The following is a 19,525-nucleotide window of genomic DNA, read 5'->3' as shown; positions in this document are numbered from 1 at the left end:
AAAGAAAATATCAAATAAAAAAGCATTTGTTAGGATTTTATAGGATGATACCTAATTGCAGTCTTCATTGTTTTTGAAAGATGTCTTTTGGCAGACACAGGTGAATCATAAAGTAATAAAATGAATGTTGAAGGACCCGTAGAGAAACCTGTCCCCAAACAGATTGTGGAATTTATTATCTCTACTTGCAGTTACCAGTGATTTTATATTTGAAGGAAAGCTGAAGCATACACTGCTGTGTTTTCTGACAGCTTTTTATTCCCTTAGACTATGCTTTTAATTAATGAGAGTTATTACAGAAATACTGATGTATTTGCCATTAATGTGTGCAACATCATCATCCACAGAATTTTCACAGTAGCTAAATATTTGACAACAAGGATGCAGCATGGGTAAGTTTTCCAACATTAAGTTCCTATCCAGAGAGTTGGACACACTCTCCACAATGAATTTATGATGGACTTTGTAGTGCAGTCTGGCTCAGAAGAAACTATGGAGCCCAGGTCCCGTGAAGAATGCAGAGATCCATCTGGGTCTGATATCTGTGGGATTTCATGATCACACCTGAAATAACAAGGTTTTTAAGAGTGAAGAGTTGGAGATCAAGGTGTTAGTCATAAGAATAAATGCAATGTACTCAATTGTAACTAAAAGCTGACAGTCAATATGTACTGTATATAGCCTTATCAAAATATCAAATTAATTACAAGAACAAATAAACAACCAATTAATAACAAAACTTTGAATGAAAACAAGAAAAACCAAATAACTAAACTAATCAAAACTCAAACCAAAATCAAACCAAAAAATTGTGCAAAGCAAAATTCTTAGTCTGCTTATTTTGTAGCACAGACTTATAGCCTGTGGCTGTCCTTGGCAACTAAGTAGAAAAGCAGTTCCTGCAGGTAAAAATCTTTGCAGGAGAAATTTAAGCAACACTCTCCTTTTGGAGTGTGGGTCTGAAGGATATGGCCTCCCAAGTCAAAGCAGAACACAGGTTGTAGACTTGGACCCAAGGTTTTACAATTTTGTTGACTGATCTCCATGTAATTAGTCATGATGACCCATCAGGAAAAGATAAATTTGCACTCAGATTCTTCCTGGATGCCCAGCAGCTCTTAATGTGTCTCAGCATTTCTCTTAATCCCTTTAAATGTGCACTCTTCCTGGGCCAGAGGCTAGATGAAATTAAGGCCTGTTCATACCCAAGAAACCAAAATAAAGGAGGAGCATACAGCCCATTACAGCCATGGTTATTAGGGATGAGAGGCAACAGTGGTGTATTTCCTGTGCACACACAGTGCTCCTCCTCCAGCACTTCTCTTTGAGGGAGATCATGTCGTGGTCTGTGCCATGTTCTGCTTTCTGCTGGACTATTTCAGACTTAGGGAAGGAAGAAACAAAGGCCTGGTAAGCATTTGTCAATTCAGCTGTCCCTCCCAGAACAGCTCTATTCAGCTGGACAAACCAACATGACCTATGAGCTGAGATCATACCGTGCATCCCAAGTGTCATAGAACACCTGAGCTTGGAATTGTTTCTCACCTTTTAAAAACTGCTAGAATCAGTACTGTCAATGACACATTATACTGGAGTTTTAAAAAAACACCACATTTCCCCAGTTGTGCGGGTATATTATATTGAGTAATAACAATTGAACAATGTCTGAATGTGAGTCCAAGAGAGATGTGTGCAACCTAGAAAACCATGTAGATTCCTTATGGGGTGTGAGCATGCCCTGAACTGAAGTGAAGGCTATGATTATTTCTCCAGTGCAGGAACCTCACAAGGTTCCACTTGTCAATCCCTCTATCTCCAAATAACCAGAGACAACATACAACATAAAACCCCATGGGTAATTCATAGGTCCTAGAATCTGTAAGAGTTTGCTAAATAAAAATATTCCCAAGGCCGAGCAATGAACCTTAAAAGTGATGGTCATGAAAAAAACACAACACCCCTGTACATCTATGACTATTGTAGGGCACACTCTCAAACACACCTATTTGTGTTTATGCAATACAAGCATATTGTATTGCAGTGCCCCATTTAGTTTCCGGGTTAATACAAATATAAAAATCTCCCAGGAAACTTTAGAGGCATAAAAAACCAAATCTTGAATGGGAAAGGTACTTAGTGGGCAAAGCATAGAGGCAGCACAGTCAGTGATATGCTTTCCACTCATAAACCAGTCTGGGAATCAGGGTTCTTGTCCTATTATCCAATCTGGCTCAGCAAGTTCCCAAGGCTGTGTAGAATAGGTTTGTTTCCCAGCCTATGCTCACATGTTGGTGGTGGACCAGCCTCTTGTTCTTGCTCACTGTTTCAGACTTGTCCCAAAGTAAACAATTTCTTTCAATAGGATCTCCATTTTCCATCACCTAACTGACTTGGTGTCCAAAGGTATGAGCCCAGAGTAATAGGAACTGTCTATAACAGGATCCAAAGGAACCATTTTCTCCCCAGAATGTGATTGTGTCAGGGCTATTTTGAGTAAGAAAAGGCTGACTAGTTGAAGGACAAAAGCTTGCATGGATTATCTCACACTGAGTTCATGGAAGGGCTGCACCACACAGTACCGTTTCATTCTTCAGCAAATGGACATCAGGATAACTTCTCCTTCAGGGCTGCTCTGAGGACCACTACAGCCCTGAATACCCTAGAATCTGTGGATACCTCCTACTTGTTCTGGAAGAACTGGGTCAATGAGGACTTCTTTTCTACTTTCAGAACATGGCTTCTAACAGACATAACCAATTTTATACTACCAGAACCGTCTGAAGGTCCTCATTTCTCCCAACCCCAACTGAGGCTGATTTTAACTCTGAGAAAATGATGTTGAAGAACAGTCCTGCTGAATGCTACACAGATAAGATAGTGTGAGTACTTTAGATTATCAAGACCCTCAATGGGCTCCTGAAGCAGGCCTGGTTTGCTCCACAGCTATGGGAATTCTGCTGGATGCAAGTTCAGCTCCAAGCAACTCAATCTCTCAATGAGTAAAATCCAAGACAAACTACAAGGCAAAGCTTTACTGAGCAGAGGTAGCAGGAAATGTAATGGTGGCAGGCAATGAGGAAAACAACCTGGAATGCTTAGAAGACACAGTGAGCCACCTGACCTCCCAGTGGTCCTTCACAATTCACCAAGAGCAGAAAAAGGTCATAAACACAACGATTTTATACAGCAATGTCCTCCTTACCTCCATATACCATATCCCTTACATTTGCTCTAAAGATTTCAATGAGAATCAATAGTTTTGTCTCTAGTCAGTTAAAAATCTGACCCTACAAGAATTCTTGTGTCCTTTTATTCTTGGGTGTTAGGTGAGCATGAAGAATAATTGAAGTGCTGTATTTGATATTTCATAGGTGCAAACTCAAACCTCAGAGTGTATTTCTCATTAAATTTGACCTCTAGAGACACACACAGGTGCATTCATGCACAATTACTCACACACACACACACACACACACACACACACACACACACACACACACACACACATTTGTATATACAAGCACCCATATCACAAACACAAAATTACCTAGTATTACACTAATACACAACTTTAGTATAAACAAGCTCAGCCAAACGTGGTCCAAACACACACAGACAAACACACACACCACACACAAGGAACAAAAACATACACACCACACAATACACACATAGAGATACACAAACACAAATCAATGAAAATATTACTGTCGCCCAGCACATTTCCTGTTGCATGAGCAGCTACTGGGACCTCTGATGTGTATGAGTATAAGGTTCTTAGACTCAGGCAGTCTTTGTGGCCTCATCTGTAATTAACTCCTCTTCAAAATTTTTTTTATGCAGATGCTTTCTGATCCTACCAGGAAGTTACAAGCTCTGCACAGTTAACCTGGACAACACAATACCAAATTCCCAAGAAATAGATTCCTAAGAAAAGCCTCCAGCAAGCCCCATGTTGACTCTCTCAGTAGCCTTCCCTACAACTACACTGGTTCCTTGGTAGCATCAGAGGAAGACAGTGACTTTTGGTCACTACCCAGGAACTTTTCAACCTATTACAGTTCATGTGATATTAAATCTTCCTCAATATCAGTAGGAAGAAAGCTGGTGAAATAACGTGCTGTGACATTTATGAAATGCAGCACTGTGCCAACTATGAAGAGGAATCTATCCTGAAACAAAGCCATGCCCACAATATAGTTACAAAAACCATGTTAGCAGAGGGATGCACGGTAGGATTCTATGCATGTTCATGGTGGAGCCAATAAGACAAACCCAAATCTCCCAGGGAGATAAATCTATGCAGGGAAAGTGAAGGAATCTAACACTTATTTTTAAAATAGCTGTGTTTATCAATTTGTTGAAATAAATGAAAGAGGGGGTGCTACCTGATAGTGAACAGGAGATGCAAAGACTACTGGACAGAACAAAACAGGAAATGTCACTTTTATTGAGAGACCAATGCTCAAAGAAGTAATATAGAGAATAACTGCACAACTCAGATGTCACTGAATGGCCTCCCAACATACTGAGAGAGACACAGGTCACGAAAACAATGCATACACAAAAAGAAACACACAGACACACTGTCACAGACACAGACACACACAGAAGCACACACAGACTGATTCACATAAAATCATAACTGAGCACAAAATAATGAGGTATCTGTTATGGTTCAGGACCAAGATAATTCAGACTATGCACAGGAGATGTTTCAAGGGAGACCCAACGACTCTGTGATTACTTTAGAGGGATAAAAAGCCCTGGAGAAGCCAGGTCATAGTGGCACACTACTTTAATCCCAGCACTTGGGAAGCAGAGGCAGGCAGATTTCTGAATTCAAGGACAGCCTGGTCTACAGAGTGAGTTCCAGGACAGCAGGTGCTGCACAGAGAATCCCTGTCACAGGGGACAGAAAAAAAAAAAAAAACATCTAACAAAAATCACTAGAGAACACTCTTCTTGGTCAGAATTGGGGGCATATATTAAGAAATTTTTTCATGAAGCCTCAGAAATCTCACACCAAACCTGAGCCTGTGAGAAGCCGCTCTGTCATCTCTGGTCATCCAGACAACTCCAGACTCTCAGGCCCAGGAATGACCACTCCAACAGCACTCAAAGAAAATGGGACTGACAATATGCTACTCAGGACCTCTCAGTGTGAACCAAGATATATGAAGCCTGCAGAGACCATTTTGAGATAGAGGGGAAAGGGGGGAATAGAGAAGCCACCAAAAGACAGCAATGAAATCCACTTATTTGTCAATTACACAAGGCTGTCATCCCTGCAAACTATTTCCTACCTAGAATCTCACAAGATCCCTGTAAAGCAAATGAGCTACAGGCCTTTACTTCTTCCTTCAAAGCTCTTGCTATTCTCAACAAGGGCTCCAACACAGCATCCTTCAAACTTAAGGCATGTAGTGTTGTGATGTGTAAACAACCTATCACCCTTATTGATTCTAGCAGAGCAGGAACATTTGCATGCCAAACATGCAGTTTCTTGAACCAAGCTACCTCCACAGAGAGCCCTGTAGATGATCACATAAACAAACACTTGGAGGAGACATAGGTGAGTGCCTGGAGAAGTTGGTGGACTGTTGCATTGGATTGTCTATGTTTATGTTTAGACATGAGGGCAATCTGCCTCTGATACACATCATCCTACCTGCTGCTCCTTGGCACTTGAGGCACAGATGTTCTTGCTGGCCTCCTCACAGAACCTCTTTTCTTCCCCACGGGACACTTGCATTCCAGCCTACTCCAACAGCACCTTTCTGTTCTCATTCGGTAATATCCTCACTTTTTCCTTTAGTTGAGTGCACTCACGGAGGTGGTGTTTCTGCTTGATGCTGATCCACAAAAAAAAAAAATTGGTGATTCCCAGCCAGATTCCATTGGCTTGCCACTACTACAAGTCCCATGGTCCCACAAGGGCCCTGAACCCCAGACTGTCCCAGAAGAGTCTACAGTATACATAGCAGCAGCAAACAGAGGCAGGTCAAATCAAGATACCGCCCATGTTCCACAGGACTCAACAAACTTCTGAAAGCCCTGACACCAAGAGTGCACCCTATACATCACAGAAGAGGAAATGTTCTTCATGGTTGATTATAGGTCTGTGGTACCATAAAACCTTCAGCAGGGAGAGGGCTTATCTCCTCTGAGAGAGTTGAGCTGACCCAACAAGTGTACACTCTTTCCATTTTTGTCTGGAATCCTAGATCTTTTAATCTGTGGTCAGAACCCTAGAGGTTCAGGGTTCCTGGATATTCCCAGCGTGGTGGAAAAGTTTTTATGTAGAGGTCCTTGAATTTGGAAGAATAAAGATTGGAGGGTCTTGGACACTTTTCACACTTAGGACAACTGAGTCCAAGAGGTACAAATCCAAGACCCTTGCCTCAGGGCAGGGTTCCTAAATAAAAAAAAGATAACATAGAACCAGAGCCCTTGCGTTTTTTCAAAGTCCTAAAAGGACAGAAGCATTTCCTACCTAGTTCTGGGGGTCTCAGTTGTGTCACTGACTCACCTGTAGGAATAGTTATCTTTTAACAGTTCCTCGGAGAACTTCATGGAAGCAATTATGGACTGGGTCATTTTATCCATATCCAACATTGTCTTCTCATGTTGTGATTTAATGATGTTGAATTCAGTGTTCATCCTGTGTTAGGTCATGGCCCAAGAAGCAAATAATCTGCTGAATTGAGGATTCAATAATCATGTGCAAACAGGCTGTATCATGGACTACCCAAGCCAATTGCATGCCACATCCTAGTTCCTTAAAACTGGGTCCCCTTGGTGCTAATTAAACTTACTATCCTGGGCAGAGGACAGCAGAGCAAGGAGACCTAATGGAGCTAGCTGACCTTCAAGAGCTTCCTGGGCAAGCCTGAAGGAATAGATTACTTCTATGACAATTTTCCAATACACTGTGCCACAGGCAAGGGTCCTATAGGTATCTGTAATGACTTTCCTCTTATTTTTAAGGCAGGGATTCTCATTCCTTGGTTCCTGTTGTTATGTGAATTCCCAGAGGACACAACTATTATTTACAGGTGAAAGGCTTTATCACACCTCCTCCCCGAGGAGATTCCTGTGTGACAACCAGGAAACACCAGGAGCAAACTTCCCTGGTGATCACTTTGGACCTCTATGGACTCACACCAACAGGACCTGCAAACTGTGCATCACACAAATCCTCAGACCCCATCAAAGGTCCCAGAGCCTCAGTCCTGAACAAAACACACACAGCTAAGTTCACACACATAGACACAATTAGAATGCCAATAAATCCAGGGAGGTGCCATCGCTCAGAATATGATGAACAATATCAGAGTAAAGGTGTGATAGCCTGCAGGCATTGCATTCACACACTGAGAGGCAGCAAGTGTGAGCAGGTCCTTCCAGCTGTTGACAGCAACAATCAGATTGCAAGCAACCCAAGGTCAAGTACAAAAGAAGTTGATAATAAACACACAGCACCTTGTTTATCCAACAATTAAACACCTGTCAGTGCAACTTAATTGAATGATGGGAGATGACACACTCCATTCATGGAAGGAAATTGGGTTAACAGATGGCACAATACAGGCAACAGGGTACTGGGCATAATTCCTACCTGTAGTTCAAATTCTCATACATGTAAACGTTCAGGATTCCACACATTTCCTCCATGTCATTGCTGATCTTCCTCATATCCAATTTCAATTCTCTAACTTTATTTATATTTGATATCTGATTAGTGATGTTGGAATTTTGGGTTGAAGTATTTCTAGCAGACCCTGCAGATAGATAAACACAAATGAATTTGCATACTTGATGGCCCAGGAGAGGGGAGACCATTCTGAGTCCCAAGAAGAAGACTGAGGGAGAGAAAAGGTAAAGACAGGGTGAATCCATAAAAGAGCAGAAAAGCTATCTTCCAGCTGGTTTGCTAAGCTATGTCCTCTTCCTAATCACCACTGTCAGACATATGCCACACTCCCTATTACAGGACCCCTTGCCCTGAAATCTATAATTTGCCTCAGACAAAAAGATATGGGGAACATTGTCAGGTCATATCAGATGTGTTTCAGGGAAATCCTGAAGTTCATAGTGCTTAGCACTATCAAGCTCTAATTAATCGAGTGTCTTCAAATCCAAAGTGTCTGAGTCCTCACCACATGACATGACCAGGGAAGCATCCTTCTCTGTTCTTTTCATCAGAGACTCAAGTTACCTACAGTAATCTGGAAGATGAAGTGTTTCAACTCCCTTCCATGAAAGGAATAAAACACTGATATTCCCATAGTGCCCACTCCTGGCATTCTTTGCCACTCAAATTGAAATTAAATAGCTCCCAGAAAAGTAGCTGCAGGTTTGTCAATTCCTGGCTCTGTCAAACTAATCATCAGAAATTCTTGACTCTTTGACATTGGCAAAGTCCAAGGCTTCAGCTTGTAAGACCTACTCCTGGAAGGCCCAGCTCAAGCCTACCTCTACCAGGAAGATCCCCAACTCTGCCCAGGACTCACTGTGCCTTCTCCAGAATGACTTCCTTCTTCCTTTTTCATGAGAAAGGATTCCCTCCTCCTTCTTTGTTGGTCTGGTGTCTCCTTCATCGCCATTCTCTTTCTGACATAGCCTGAGCAGCCAGGAAAACATTCCTGCTGGTGATCCCAGAGCAAACAGAAGAGATGAACCACAGGCAGTTGCTGTCACCACAACACAGGTGACAACACAGAAGATTCTAGTTCTCTCCTAGATACAAGAGATTCTCCAAGGAAGGCATTACTGATGATGTCACTAGCAACTTCCATGATCTACCTGCTAACTAGTTCTCCCCAACTTGGTCCTTTTCTGGGGTGCCTCTCCTGGAGCCTCTCATGGACCCGTGTGATCCCCTTTGGCAACCTCTCCTTCCAAAGCTGGAGAATTCTAACTGCTTCATTAGATGTCATGTGCTTTTGAGGGGGAACGTTGGTTAGGACTCTGACATGCTTAAGAGATTTTGTTAGCCCCAAATCTCTAGGGACTGTGGATGTAGTAGATTTTTCTCAACAATAAATATGCCACCTGAGTCAATTCATATGATATATACTCCAATTTCCCAGGGATTTCCTGTATCACAGAGGCAAATATCTTTCTCCTATACGTTTAATTGTATAAAACCTGGATGATATTTGCTAATGGTGCATTCCTTGATAGTGGTCATTCTTTTCATTCTTTCCATACATAAATACATACATATATATGTATGTATATATATATATATATATATATATATATATATATATACACACACACACACACACACACACACACACACACACACACACACACACATGTATATATATATATCCATGTGCTTCACAAAATCTCTGGTTTACAATGCTATCTTTTATAAGGAACACTCCCTATTCTTTCAAACATAGGGGATCAACTACAGGGCAAATATAAATGGTAAACTTGCTGTCCTATCTTCAAAACATTATCTTGCACATGGTCCTGTTCTCAAATACAACCAGACAATTTAAGTGGGCATCATAGAGCAAAGGTCATCCTGGACTGTACATTACTACATTGTAGCCTCATAGCCATGACTTCTGCAATATCTGTCTTCCTAAATTGCAAAGTTGTGCAATAAGGATGTTGCGGGTTGTACCATGATGCTGTACTCACAGCAAATATAAGACTCAGGGGGATGGATGATTGCTTTAATGTGTTCTTGGATTCGGTTAGCGAGAATTTTATTGAGTATTTTTGCATCAATATTAGTAAGAGAAATTGGTCTGAAGTTCTCTATCTTTGTTGGATCTTTCTGTGGTTTAGGTATCAGAGTAATTGTGGCTTCATAAAATGAGTTGGGTAGAGTACCTTCTACTTCTATTTTGTGAAATAGTTTGTGCAGAACTGGAATTAGATCTTCTTTGAAGGTCTGATAGAACTCTGCACTAAACCCGTCTGGTCCTGGGCATTTTTTGGCTGGGAGACTATTAATAACTGCTTATATTTCTTTAGGGGATATGGAACTGTTTAGATCGTTAACTTGATCCTGATTTAACTTTGGTATCTGGTATCTGTCCAGAAATTTGTCCATTTCGTCCAGGTTTTCCAGTTTTGTTGAGTATAGCCTTTTTTAGAAGCATCTGATGGTGTTTTCGATTTCTTCAGGATCTGTAGTTATGTCTCCCTCCTCCATTGCTGGTGGGATTGCAAGCTTGTACAACCACTCTGGAAATCAGTCTGGCGGTTCCTCAGAAAATTGGACATAGTAATACCAGAAGATCCCGTAATACCTCTCCTGGGCATATATCCAGAAGATGTCCCAACTGGTAAGAAGGACACATGTACCACTATGTTCATAGCAGCTTTATTTATAATAGCCAGAAGCTGGAAAGGACCCAGATGCCCCTCAACAGAGGAATGGATACAAAAAATGTGGTACATCTACACAATGGAGTACTACTCAGCTATTAAAAAGAATGAATTTATGAAATTCCTAGGCAAATGGTTGGACCTGGAGGGCATCATCCTGAGTGAGGTAACACAATCACAATAGAACTCAAATAATATGTACTCACTGATAAGTGGATATTAGCCCTGAAACTTAATATATTGAGATATAAGGTACAATTTGCAAAACACATGAAACTGAAGAAGAACGAAGACCAAAGTGTGTACACTTTGCCCCTTCTTAGAATTGATAACAATCACCCATGGAAGGAGTTACAGAGACAAAGTTTGGAGCTGAGACAAAAGGGTGGACCATCAAGAGACTGCCATATCCAGGGATCCATCCCATAATTAGCCTCCAAATGATGACACCATTGCATACACTAGCAAGCATTTAGTGCAAGGACCATGATATAGCCGTCTCTTGTGAGACTAGGCTGGGGCCTAACAAACACAGAAGTGGATGCTCACAGTCAACTATTGGATGGATCACAGGGCCCCCAATGGAGGAGCTAGAGAAAGTACCCAAGGAGCTAAAGGGATCTGCAACCCTATAGGTAGAACAACATTATGAACTAACCAGTACCCCGGAGCTCTTGTCTCTAGCTGCATACGTATCAAAAGATGGCCTAGTCAACCATCACTGGAAAGAGAGGCCCGCTGGACAGGCAAACTCTATATGCCCCAGTACAGGGGAACACCAGGGCCAAAAAATGGGAATGGGTGGGTAGGGGAGGTGGGGGTGTGGGAGGCTTTTGGGATAGCATTGGAAATGTAATTGAGGAAAATATGTAATAAAAAAAATTTAAAAAAAAGACTCAGAGGGTAGGGCTGGGAGTGCAATGACCTGAGTTAAGATGAAACCTCAATTTTAATGTGTCTATAAGTTCAGGATGCTTTCCCTTTGGCATTATCATCTCTGGCTTCTGTGTTCTTATGCTGGCTTTGCTGAACCTGTGCTATAATACCCCCTAACCTCACAGATAAAGAGTGAAAAATCATGTATGTCTTCTTTGGGAAAACATCTGAATTTCACTACCTTCTTGAGCCACACAATATCAATATGCAGAGCTCAAAAATCAGGGGAAGATAGGTGATGGCTTCAAAGATGAGGGCTTTTTCTTCCAATGATGGCACATATTGTTGCAATGTGATTTTTCCTTTTCTCTTTCACTAAGGGTGGCTTGTGTGTTTGCTGGCCTAAAGTATCCTGGATCCAACAACAAGGGGCTTACTCTATACAGGCTCAGTTTTACCAAGAAAAGGATTGTTGCAGAATCATACCATGGCAGTAAGAAGGTTAACTACACTGTCTTAGGTCCAGCTGACCTGGTAGAGAACTGAAGACCTGACCTATCTGGGGAAAGGAAGCAGCATGCAGTGTCACACAGCTCTCTCTGAGGCAACTGCTAGAACTGGAATAGGGATGTTTGTTTGTTTATTATAAATACATACAAACCTTAGCCAGAGTTGGTACATAACTGTAATCCCAGCACTAAGAAGGTTTTTTAAAAATTGTTGTTGTTAATATTCCTGTTGTTTCTATTGGTTTTGTTTTGAACTCTCCCAGCTCTTTGCACTGGAAGCAGAAAATTAAGCCCATGCTCTGTAGAGTCCTATCATTCACGTTAATCAGTGATTTTATTCTTAGCAACCACTCCTCAGCTGATCTCATTACTCACTTTCAAATAAGGAAAACAGTCATACAGACATTAGTTAACTTCTATGGTCTCACGTAACCAACTCATCATGACTGTAGAGTGGCATCCCAATCTTTGGAATACCCAAGCTTCTATTTTTGAGATGACAGGCCTCTGTGGAAGACTCCATTAGCTGACAGAGGACCTGGAATGGCTGCCACCTGAAGGCCAGGGCTGCCCCTCCAGTGTCTCTGAAGCTTGAGGCAGAACAGGAACACTTGGCCACAGCTGGTTCAGGTCTGTGCTTTGGATGAGACCTGAGACCTGGATGAACAGAGGTCTCTAGAATTCTGGTGAAGGTGACCACAAACACTTAGACTTGAGGAGAATAATAGATCTTTGGGATGAACATCTTTCTTTTTTATTTATGTTTGCAACGTGCATACTTTATGTCAATAACAAAGGCACCCTAGTTTACAACATCTAGTCTATCTGGGTGTTAAACTGATTGCCTGTGTATACACTAGAATTACTATAACAATACATTTTGTGCCATTTTGTTAAATAATTAAATATTTTTGTATTAATATCTATTTACTTATTCACTTTACACTCTCCTTACTGCCCCGTGACACCCATAATCTTTCCCCAATATTCCTGGCCCCTTCTTTTCTGAGGGAATATGGGACAGCTATCTCAGGTCATCCCTTCTCCTACCAAAACTAAGTGACCCTGTCCTGGAGAAAGGTGCTGAGGGTGCTGGGAATGAATGACTTCTGCTTGGCTTTCTTCTTGCTCCACTTGGCTGGCTTTGACCAGTTCGTGCAGAACTTTCCTTGAACTTGGTACTTCATCCTGATGGTCCATAAAAAGCACTGGTTTGATTAAGGTTTGAGAGTATATTTCCATCAAACCTACTCCCACTAGTATACTAACAATGACAAAGGAAATTAGATATGAGACATCTATTCCAGGAGTTTCCAATTGTTCTCAGACCAGCAGTAGAAAAGCCGACAAAGCTGACAAAGGTGAGGTCACACAGGGACCTGAGAGCATACTGCTGCTTTCCTAAAGAATGTTCTAGAGGATTAGCATATCTAGACTCCCATAGATTCGTGTGCACTGGACACCAAAGGGCTCAACATACTTTGCTTTTGTCACTCAGCTTCTCCAAGTATTAGAAGTCCCCCAATTTAGAGGGATTTGAAGGTATAAATAAGTCCCAGTGGCTAGAGGTATCTCAAAAAATGTGTAAGAACAGAGAACTGCTTGAGAATCAGAAAGACAAGAGCAAAGTCATAGCCCAATAAGAAAATCTGAGTAACAAGCCATCAAGTGAAAACTGAAAGTAGCAGGCCATGCACCAGTAAGGTTGGTCCTTGTCTCTCAGGTAGATCAATCTGAAAATTTCTGAGGAACTCCATATTGGTTTCCAGAGTTGCCATAGCACTTTGCAGTCCCACCAGAAATGGAAGAATGTTCCTCTTTCTTCAAATTCTCACCAACATATGCTTTCACATGAGTTTTTTTGATCTTAGCATTCTTCACTGGAAAGTATACCGCTGGAAACCAGCCTCAGGGTCATTTTGGTTTTCATTTCTCTGAAGACAAAGGACGTTGCACACTTCTTCAGTGCTTCTCAGCCATTCAAGATGAGTTGTTGTGAATGTTGTGTTTAGTTCTCTACCACATTTTTAGATTGTGTTCTTAGCTCTTATGGTGGTTATCTACTTGAGTTCTTTATATATTTTGGATATTAGTGCTCCACTGGATGGGGGGTTAGTGAACATTTTTCTCCCAATATGTAGTTTGTCAATCTGTCCTACTGGCTATGCCCTTTGTCTTATAGAAGCTTTTCAGTTCCTTGTGGCCCATTTATAAACTTTGATGTTAGAGTCTGAGCTATTGGAGTTCCCGTTTATAACATTTAACCCCATTCCCATAAGTTTGAGGCTCTTTCCTGCTTTCTCTTCAGTTAGATTCAGTGAATCTGGTTTTATGTTGAGATCTTTAATCAACCTGGACTTGAGTATTGTGCCAGGTGACAAATATGCATCTACTTTCTTTTTTCTACATACTTACTCCCAGTTAGACCAGCGACATTTATTTTAGGTGTTTCTTTTTTCTATTGTATATTTTTTAATTTGGCGAAGATCAAGTGTCCATAAGTATAGTTTAATTTCTGGGTCTTCATTTTTTTTTTCTATTTTAAAACACTTTAATCTTACATTTCAAATGTTAGCCATTTTTTCTGGTTACCTGCCTAGAACCCACTTATCTCATGCCCCTTCCACCTGCTTCTATGAGGGTGCTCCTAGAGGATGACTCGTGTGCTACAAAGGGCCTGGCTGGAGAAGTGACCCAAGCCCTTGGAAGAGCCCAGAAGATCGTGAGTTGGATCCCAGACATTGGACGGTTGGAGATTGACTTTTGCTTTTGATTGTGACTGTGCCCTGATATTTTCCTCTTGAAGGAAGAAACTGTTTTAGTGGAGCCCACAGTTGAGACTTTTAATTGTAAAAAGACTTTGAATTTTAAAAGAGATGAATATTTTAAAGAGATTGAAATTTTAAGAATATGTAAAGACTGTGGGACTTTTAAAGATATTTAGAACACAGTGTTCTCTTACTACCCTGACATTCCCCTACACTGGGGCATCAAGCCTTTAAAGGACCAAGGGCCTTTCCTCTCATTGATGTCCAACAAGGACGTCATCTGGCACAATGTGCCTAGAGCCATGGGTCACTCCATGTGTGATTGGTGGTTTAGTCCCTGGGAGTTCTAGGGGATATGGTTGGTTGATATTGTTGTTCTTCCTATGGTTGCAACCCCCTATAGCTCATTCAGTCCTTTCTCCAACTCTTCCACTGGGGACTCTATATTCAATCCAAAGAGTGGCTGCAAAAATGTGCCTTATTATTTGTCACTCTCATGTGGAGCCTCTGAGGAGACACCTATAGCAGGATCCTGTCAGAAAGCACTTATTGTCATCTTCCATATTGTCTGGGTTTGGTGTCTATATGTGGGATGGATCTCCAGGTGGGGAAGGCTCAGGATGGCTTTTGCTTCATTCTCTGCTCTACACCTTGTCTCCACATTTCCTCCTGTGACTATTATGTTCATCCTTCTTTTTTTTTTTTTTTGACTTTCAATATTGTCTGCTATGTTTATATGCCTGGCTCTTTCTTGTTTTTTAACCTTTTTATCATATGTCCTGGGAGATTCAGACTAATGGAGCCCATATCTGTTCATAAGCCCAGGCATATATAAATGACCTTCCCAGGTGTTCTCCGTTTCCTTGTTAGCATTTCCTTCAAGAATAGGGAGTAAAAGCCAGGGAGTCAAAGCAAAGGCATAGAGAGGGATTGTGAATTGTGATGCTCAGATTTCTAAAGCAGGGAATATACAAAGCCTAAAAGAGAAATAAGGGAAAGCTTATCTATCCTTAGAATGCAGGTGGGGGACACATACAGAAGTAGAGGACAGCAGGGTTTCAGGAAGTATCTTGTTATTACCATATTAGGACTCTTTGGGTATCAAACAGAAACCCAAAGCAAACTAACTTAAGCAGAAAGAGGGGATTATTTATACAAGACACAAGGTATCATAGAATACAGGGGCAGAAATGCAGTTGAAGGGTCAGCAATTAAAGGGATGACTGGAGCCACTGGGAACTGGGAGGCTTCCATGATGAGCCATTGCTTCTCCTGCCATTTGTATTTCCTGGGAAGAGTGAATTTCTCAGCTGATTGGTGCATATGACAGATACCAGATGGCCACCCTCAGCTCCCAAGGTAACAGAAAGACTTGGCCATGTTTTTTCCAGTTTCACCGCCTTAGTCTGACATCTCTGGTTAGGAAGAATAAGACATCTCTAACTTTAATCACCTGTGATCAAAATCAAGCTTCAGCATAAAATCCTGATTTCTAGGAATTAAGAATAAAAAAGTAGCCAGGAACTGTTGTAAGCTAGGGTGATCGTTGAAAGTGGCCACTCTTAATGTTACAATCCGGAATCTAGAGGTAAGAGGGGGAAAAATCCAAGGCCAGGAACATGAAGAAACTGATTGGTACTTAACTGGTTAGACTCATAAATTGACCCCACATAACAATTTCAAGTTTGCTTATTTCTCTCAAATATTTCTAGTATACCTTTTCAATGGATTCCCCTTCTTGCTCTAGTAATGTGTTGTGGAAATTCCTACTTACCTGGTCATTCTGGGCTCCTCACTGGGAACATCCCACTCCATTCCACATCCCTTTTTTGCCTATGAAAATTATATTCATTCATTAAAGGTTAGCTTAACCCTTCATCTGTTTATTAATCTTTTTGTATTCCTACCAAATTTGCTAATTTAACTTTTATTAAATAAACTTTTCCAAACAGACTATATGGTCCTTTAGGTCAAAGACAGTGTTTGTGTCCTTTGTGATTTTTGAAAATTCTAAGTATGAATGTAATTAGTTAAATATAACTGCAGTAATCAGAGAACATTCAAACGCCAGATGAAAAGGAGTAGGAGAGGTGGGGTCTAAGTAAAATGGTGTGCTATGGTGTGACAGTAGGAGAGGTGAGTCTAAGTCAGATGGTGTGCTATGGTGTGACATTAGGAGAGGTATGTTTAAGTCAGATGGTGTGCTATGGTGTGACAGTAAGAGAGGTGGGTCTAAATCAGATGGTGTGTGATGATGTGACAGTAGAAGAGGTGGGTCTAAGTAAGATGGTGTGTTATGGTGTGACAGTAGGAGAGGTGGGTCCAAGTCAGATGGTGTGCTATGGTGTGACAGTAAGAGAGGTGGGTCTAAGTCAGATGTTGTGGGATGGTGTGATTATAAGTAAACACCATTTGCAGTGTACCTTTTAAAACAATTCGAAAATTATAAAAGACTGGCTGATTTTAATAATTGAAGAATACATTAATTAGGGAGTCAGGTCTGAACATTTCTAATTTCTATCATCTTTCTGATGATAGACCCTTACCACATAGGAAATGAACTTCAGAGAATGCTGTACTGAAAAATGAACTAGTTTAAAACAGGTTTAAGGGGAGCCTGAGCTGCATAGCAAGATCCAGAGGCTGGGGAGGGGAGGCAGGAGACAGAGACAGAGAGACAGAAAGAGAGAAGGATAGACAGAGACAGCGACACACATAGAGAGAGAGACAGAGTCAAAGAGACAGAGAGACATTCAAGAAGTAAACTAGTTAAATATGCATGGTGCTAGGGAATGGACACATAGCCTCGGTTTAGGGCGTTGTAAATATTTTTTCTAGCATTTGAATTTAATAGCTTTAAAGTCCCTTCTTCAAAATGTATGTTCAATTTTATTAGGAAGAATAAGGTAAACTCCTCTTTGTGGGTCAATTGAGAATATTTCCATAGATGATAAAATCAATAAAACATACAACAGCCTTATAGACATTCAAGTATGGCCAGCTTTAATTTATTGTACTTGCTGGAAATGAAGCAAAAGCTTTTCAATTAAATTCTGGTCTGCATTGAGATGAGTGAGAAACTTCTATTTGAGGAAGGCTGATAAAATATTTAAGAACTCAGTAACTATTGGTCCAGCACCACGTATATACTTATCCCTATGCATTTTACATTGCCACTGGGGAAGCACCATACACTAAGCATCTAAATTTGAAAGCCTAAAACATTTACAAATCCAAAACTTGCTAAGCACCAAGACAGTGCCACCAGGAGAAACTTCCACACTTGACCTCAATTGAAGGGTCATAGTAAAAGCATAAGCTCATTAAAAATCCTGTAAATCATTAATTTCAGGCTATATTCATGAGGTGTGAAATATAAATGAATTTTGTGTTTTGACTTGTGTCTTAGCCACACACACACACCATTTTTCATTAAAAAAAGTTTTTAAAGCAAGGTGGTCCAATATTTTGAGATTCTCAATTTGTACCTTTTACAAAAGTTTAGAAGTTTTAAATCCCGAGAAATTAAACTTTTGAAATAGCCCAGTTATCAGTGAAAGCAGAGTCTTCCTTACACACATACACACACACACACACACACACACACACACACACACACACACACACACACACAGGACTGTTAACTAAGCCTGGTGGTGTAAGCTTGTAATATCAACTACACAAAAGACTGAAGCAGCGCTGGGTAACTGCCTTAATGCAGGCAAACCAGCTGAGGACATGACATCATGACTGATAACCTTTAGTGCACAGGCAACTTCACATATGCGGAGGCCATGACAACCTGTCAGGGTGTATTTCTTTGCTTGATGGCTCCTATGGATTCTGAGGCATCAATTTGAAGATGGAGCTCAATTTCAGGATGTAATGAAGATGGAACTGTAGCTCTTCATTCCATGTCAGCTTGACAGGCGGTCTAGCTTCTATCTTCATAGACAGCTGTCTCTTTTGCAACTTCTCAGAGACATCAAGGCATCTGTCTGCTTACAATAGTTTCTCATTATTTCAGAGCCGATGGTTGTAGTCCAGTGGCTGTCTAGAGTCTCCCTCTCCTCACTCCTTGCTTTGAGTTTGGTGAGGTGAGCCGTGACCTGGATTTCAGCAGTTATCAGTCTGGGAAGATCAATGCTACTGTCAGAGTAGAGAATGAGAAAGTTCAGTTACTGTTCTTGCCACACAAGCTTGAAGACCTGGGTTTGAGCCTCACCCCAGATGTGACGGTGTGCACTTGTGATTCTAGCACACAGGAGACAAGCAGATCCTTGGAGCTTACTGGTCAGCCACCCTGGCTAACAGAAGAGCTCCAGACCAATAAGAACCCACTTTACAAACAAAGCAGGGGCTAAGCGATGCCTTGGCCTTAGCACTAAGAATACTTGCTGCTCTTACAAGAGATCAGAGCTCAGTTCCCAGCACCCAGGTCAAGCAACCCACAGCTACCGGTGACTCCAGCTCTGGGAATTTGGCACCTTGTCTTGGTCTCTTTGGGTATCCACACTCATGTGGCACACACACATACACACACACACACACACATCCATAAATCTAAAACTGTGTTTTTCAAATGATGACATTCTTTCTTCTGTAAAGTTATTTCTGTCCTGGAGACATGTCAGTTGACAAGTCACAAGTACAGTGACAAGAGCTTGGCCTTCCACCTTCAAATGCTTTAATGTCTATTTTCTGCTACTCAGGATATTCTTCTCCATGGATATAGTGTAATGATCAGAGTCAATAGTGGTACACATTTCCATTCTAATAGTGAGACCCCATTTAAATGTGAAAAATGACCCCAATCATAATTTCTTTAGCAAAAGGACCTGATTGAAAATCCTGTCTTGCACTTAGCTGTCCTGTGTGACACAGCTTCTCTCGAGACCTTGACACATTTTTAAGATTGTGGTACCTTTATTTTATGCAAGGTCACTCAGTTTGGGCTCATCTGACATTTCTTTCCTTTCACTATGTGGTCCTTGCGGATCAAACTCAGGGCGT

General features: G+C 41.1%; 1 protein-coding gene across 8 annotated transcripts in view; it reads right to left on the bottom strand.

The window, feature by feature from the left end:
• Positions 1–248: 248 nt before the first annotated feature.
• Gm3050 (predicted gene 3050) overlaps positions 249–19,525 on the bottom strand; it is a 57,567-nt gene continuing 38,290 nt past the window's right edge. For 2 of the 8 annotated variants that reach the window (XR_003950935.1, XM_030248133.1), the window contains exons 4-6: positions 7,622–7,784; positions 6,533–6,664; positions 5,667–5,855 (exon numbers count right to left, since the gene is read on the bottom strand). Coding sequence is in view for 5 of the 8 variants with exons in the window: in XM_030248133.1 (XP_030103993.1) it covers positions 5,762–5,855; positions 6,533–6,664; positions 7,622–7,784 (389 nt within the window). In the remaining 3 variants the exon portion in view is untranslated. Of the gene's footprint in view, positions 565–5,666; positions 5,856–6,349; positions 6,360–6,532; positions 6,665–7,621; positions 7,785–8,516; positions 8,652–12,475; positions 12,933–16,286; positions 16,346–17,494; positions 18,662–19,525 lie in introns of those variants that run through there. The other 6 variants (XR_003950934.1, XM_011244784.2, XM_017316309.2 and 3 more) reach the window with 5 other exon arrangements.

Source organism: Mus musculus, chromosome 14 (assembly GCF_000001635.26).
Source record: "Mus musculus strain C57BL/6J chromosome 14, GRCm38.p6 C57BL/6J".
In the NCBI taxonomy this organism is placed as follows: Eukaryota; Metazoa; Chordata; class Mammalia; order Rodentia; family Muridae; genus Mus; species Mus musculus.
This window is presented reverse-complemented; position numbering and strand designations above follow the sequence as displayed.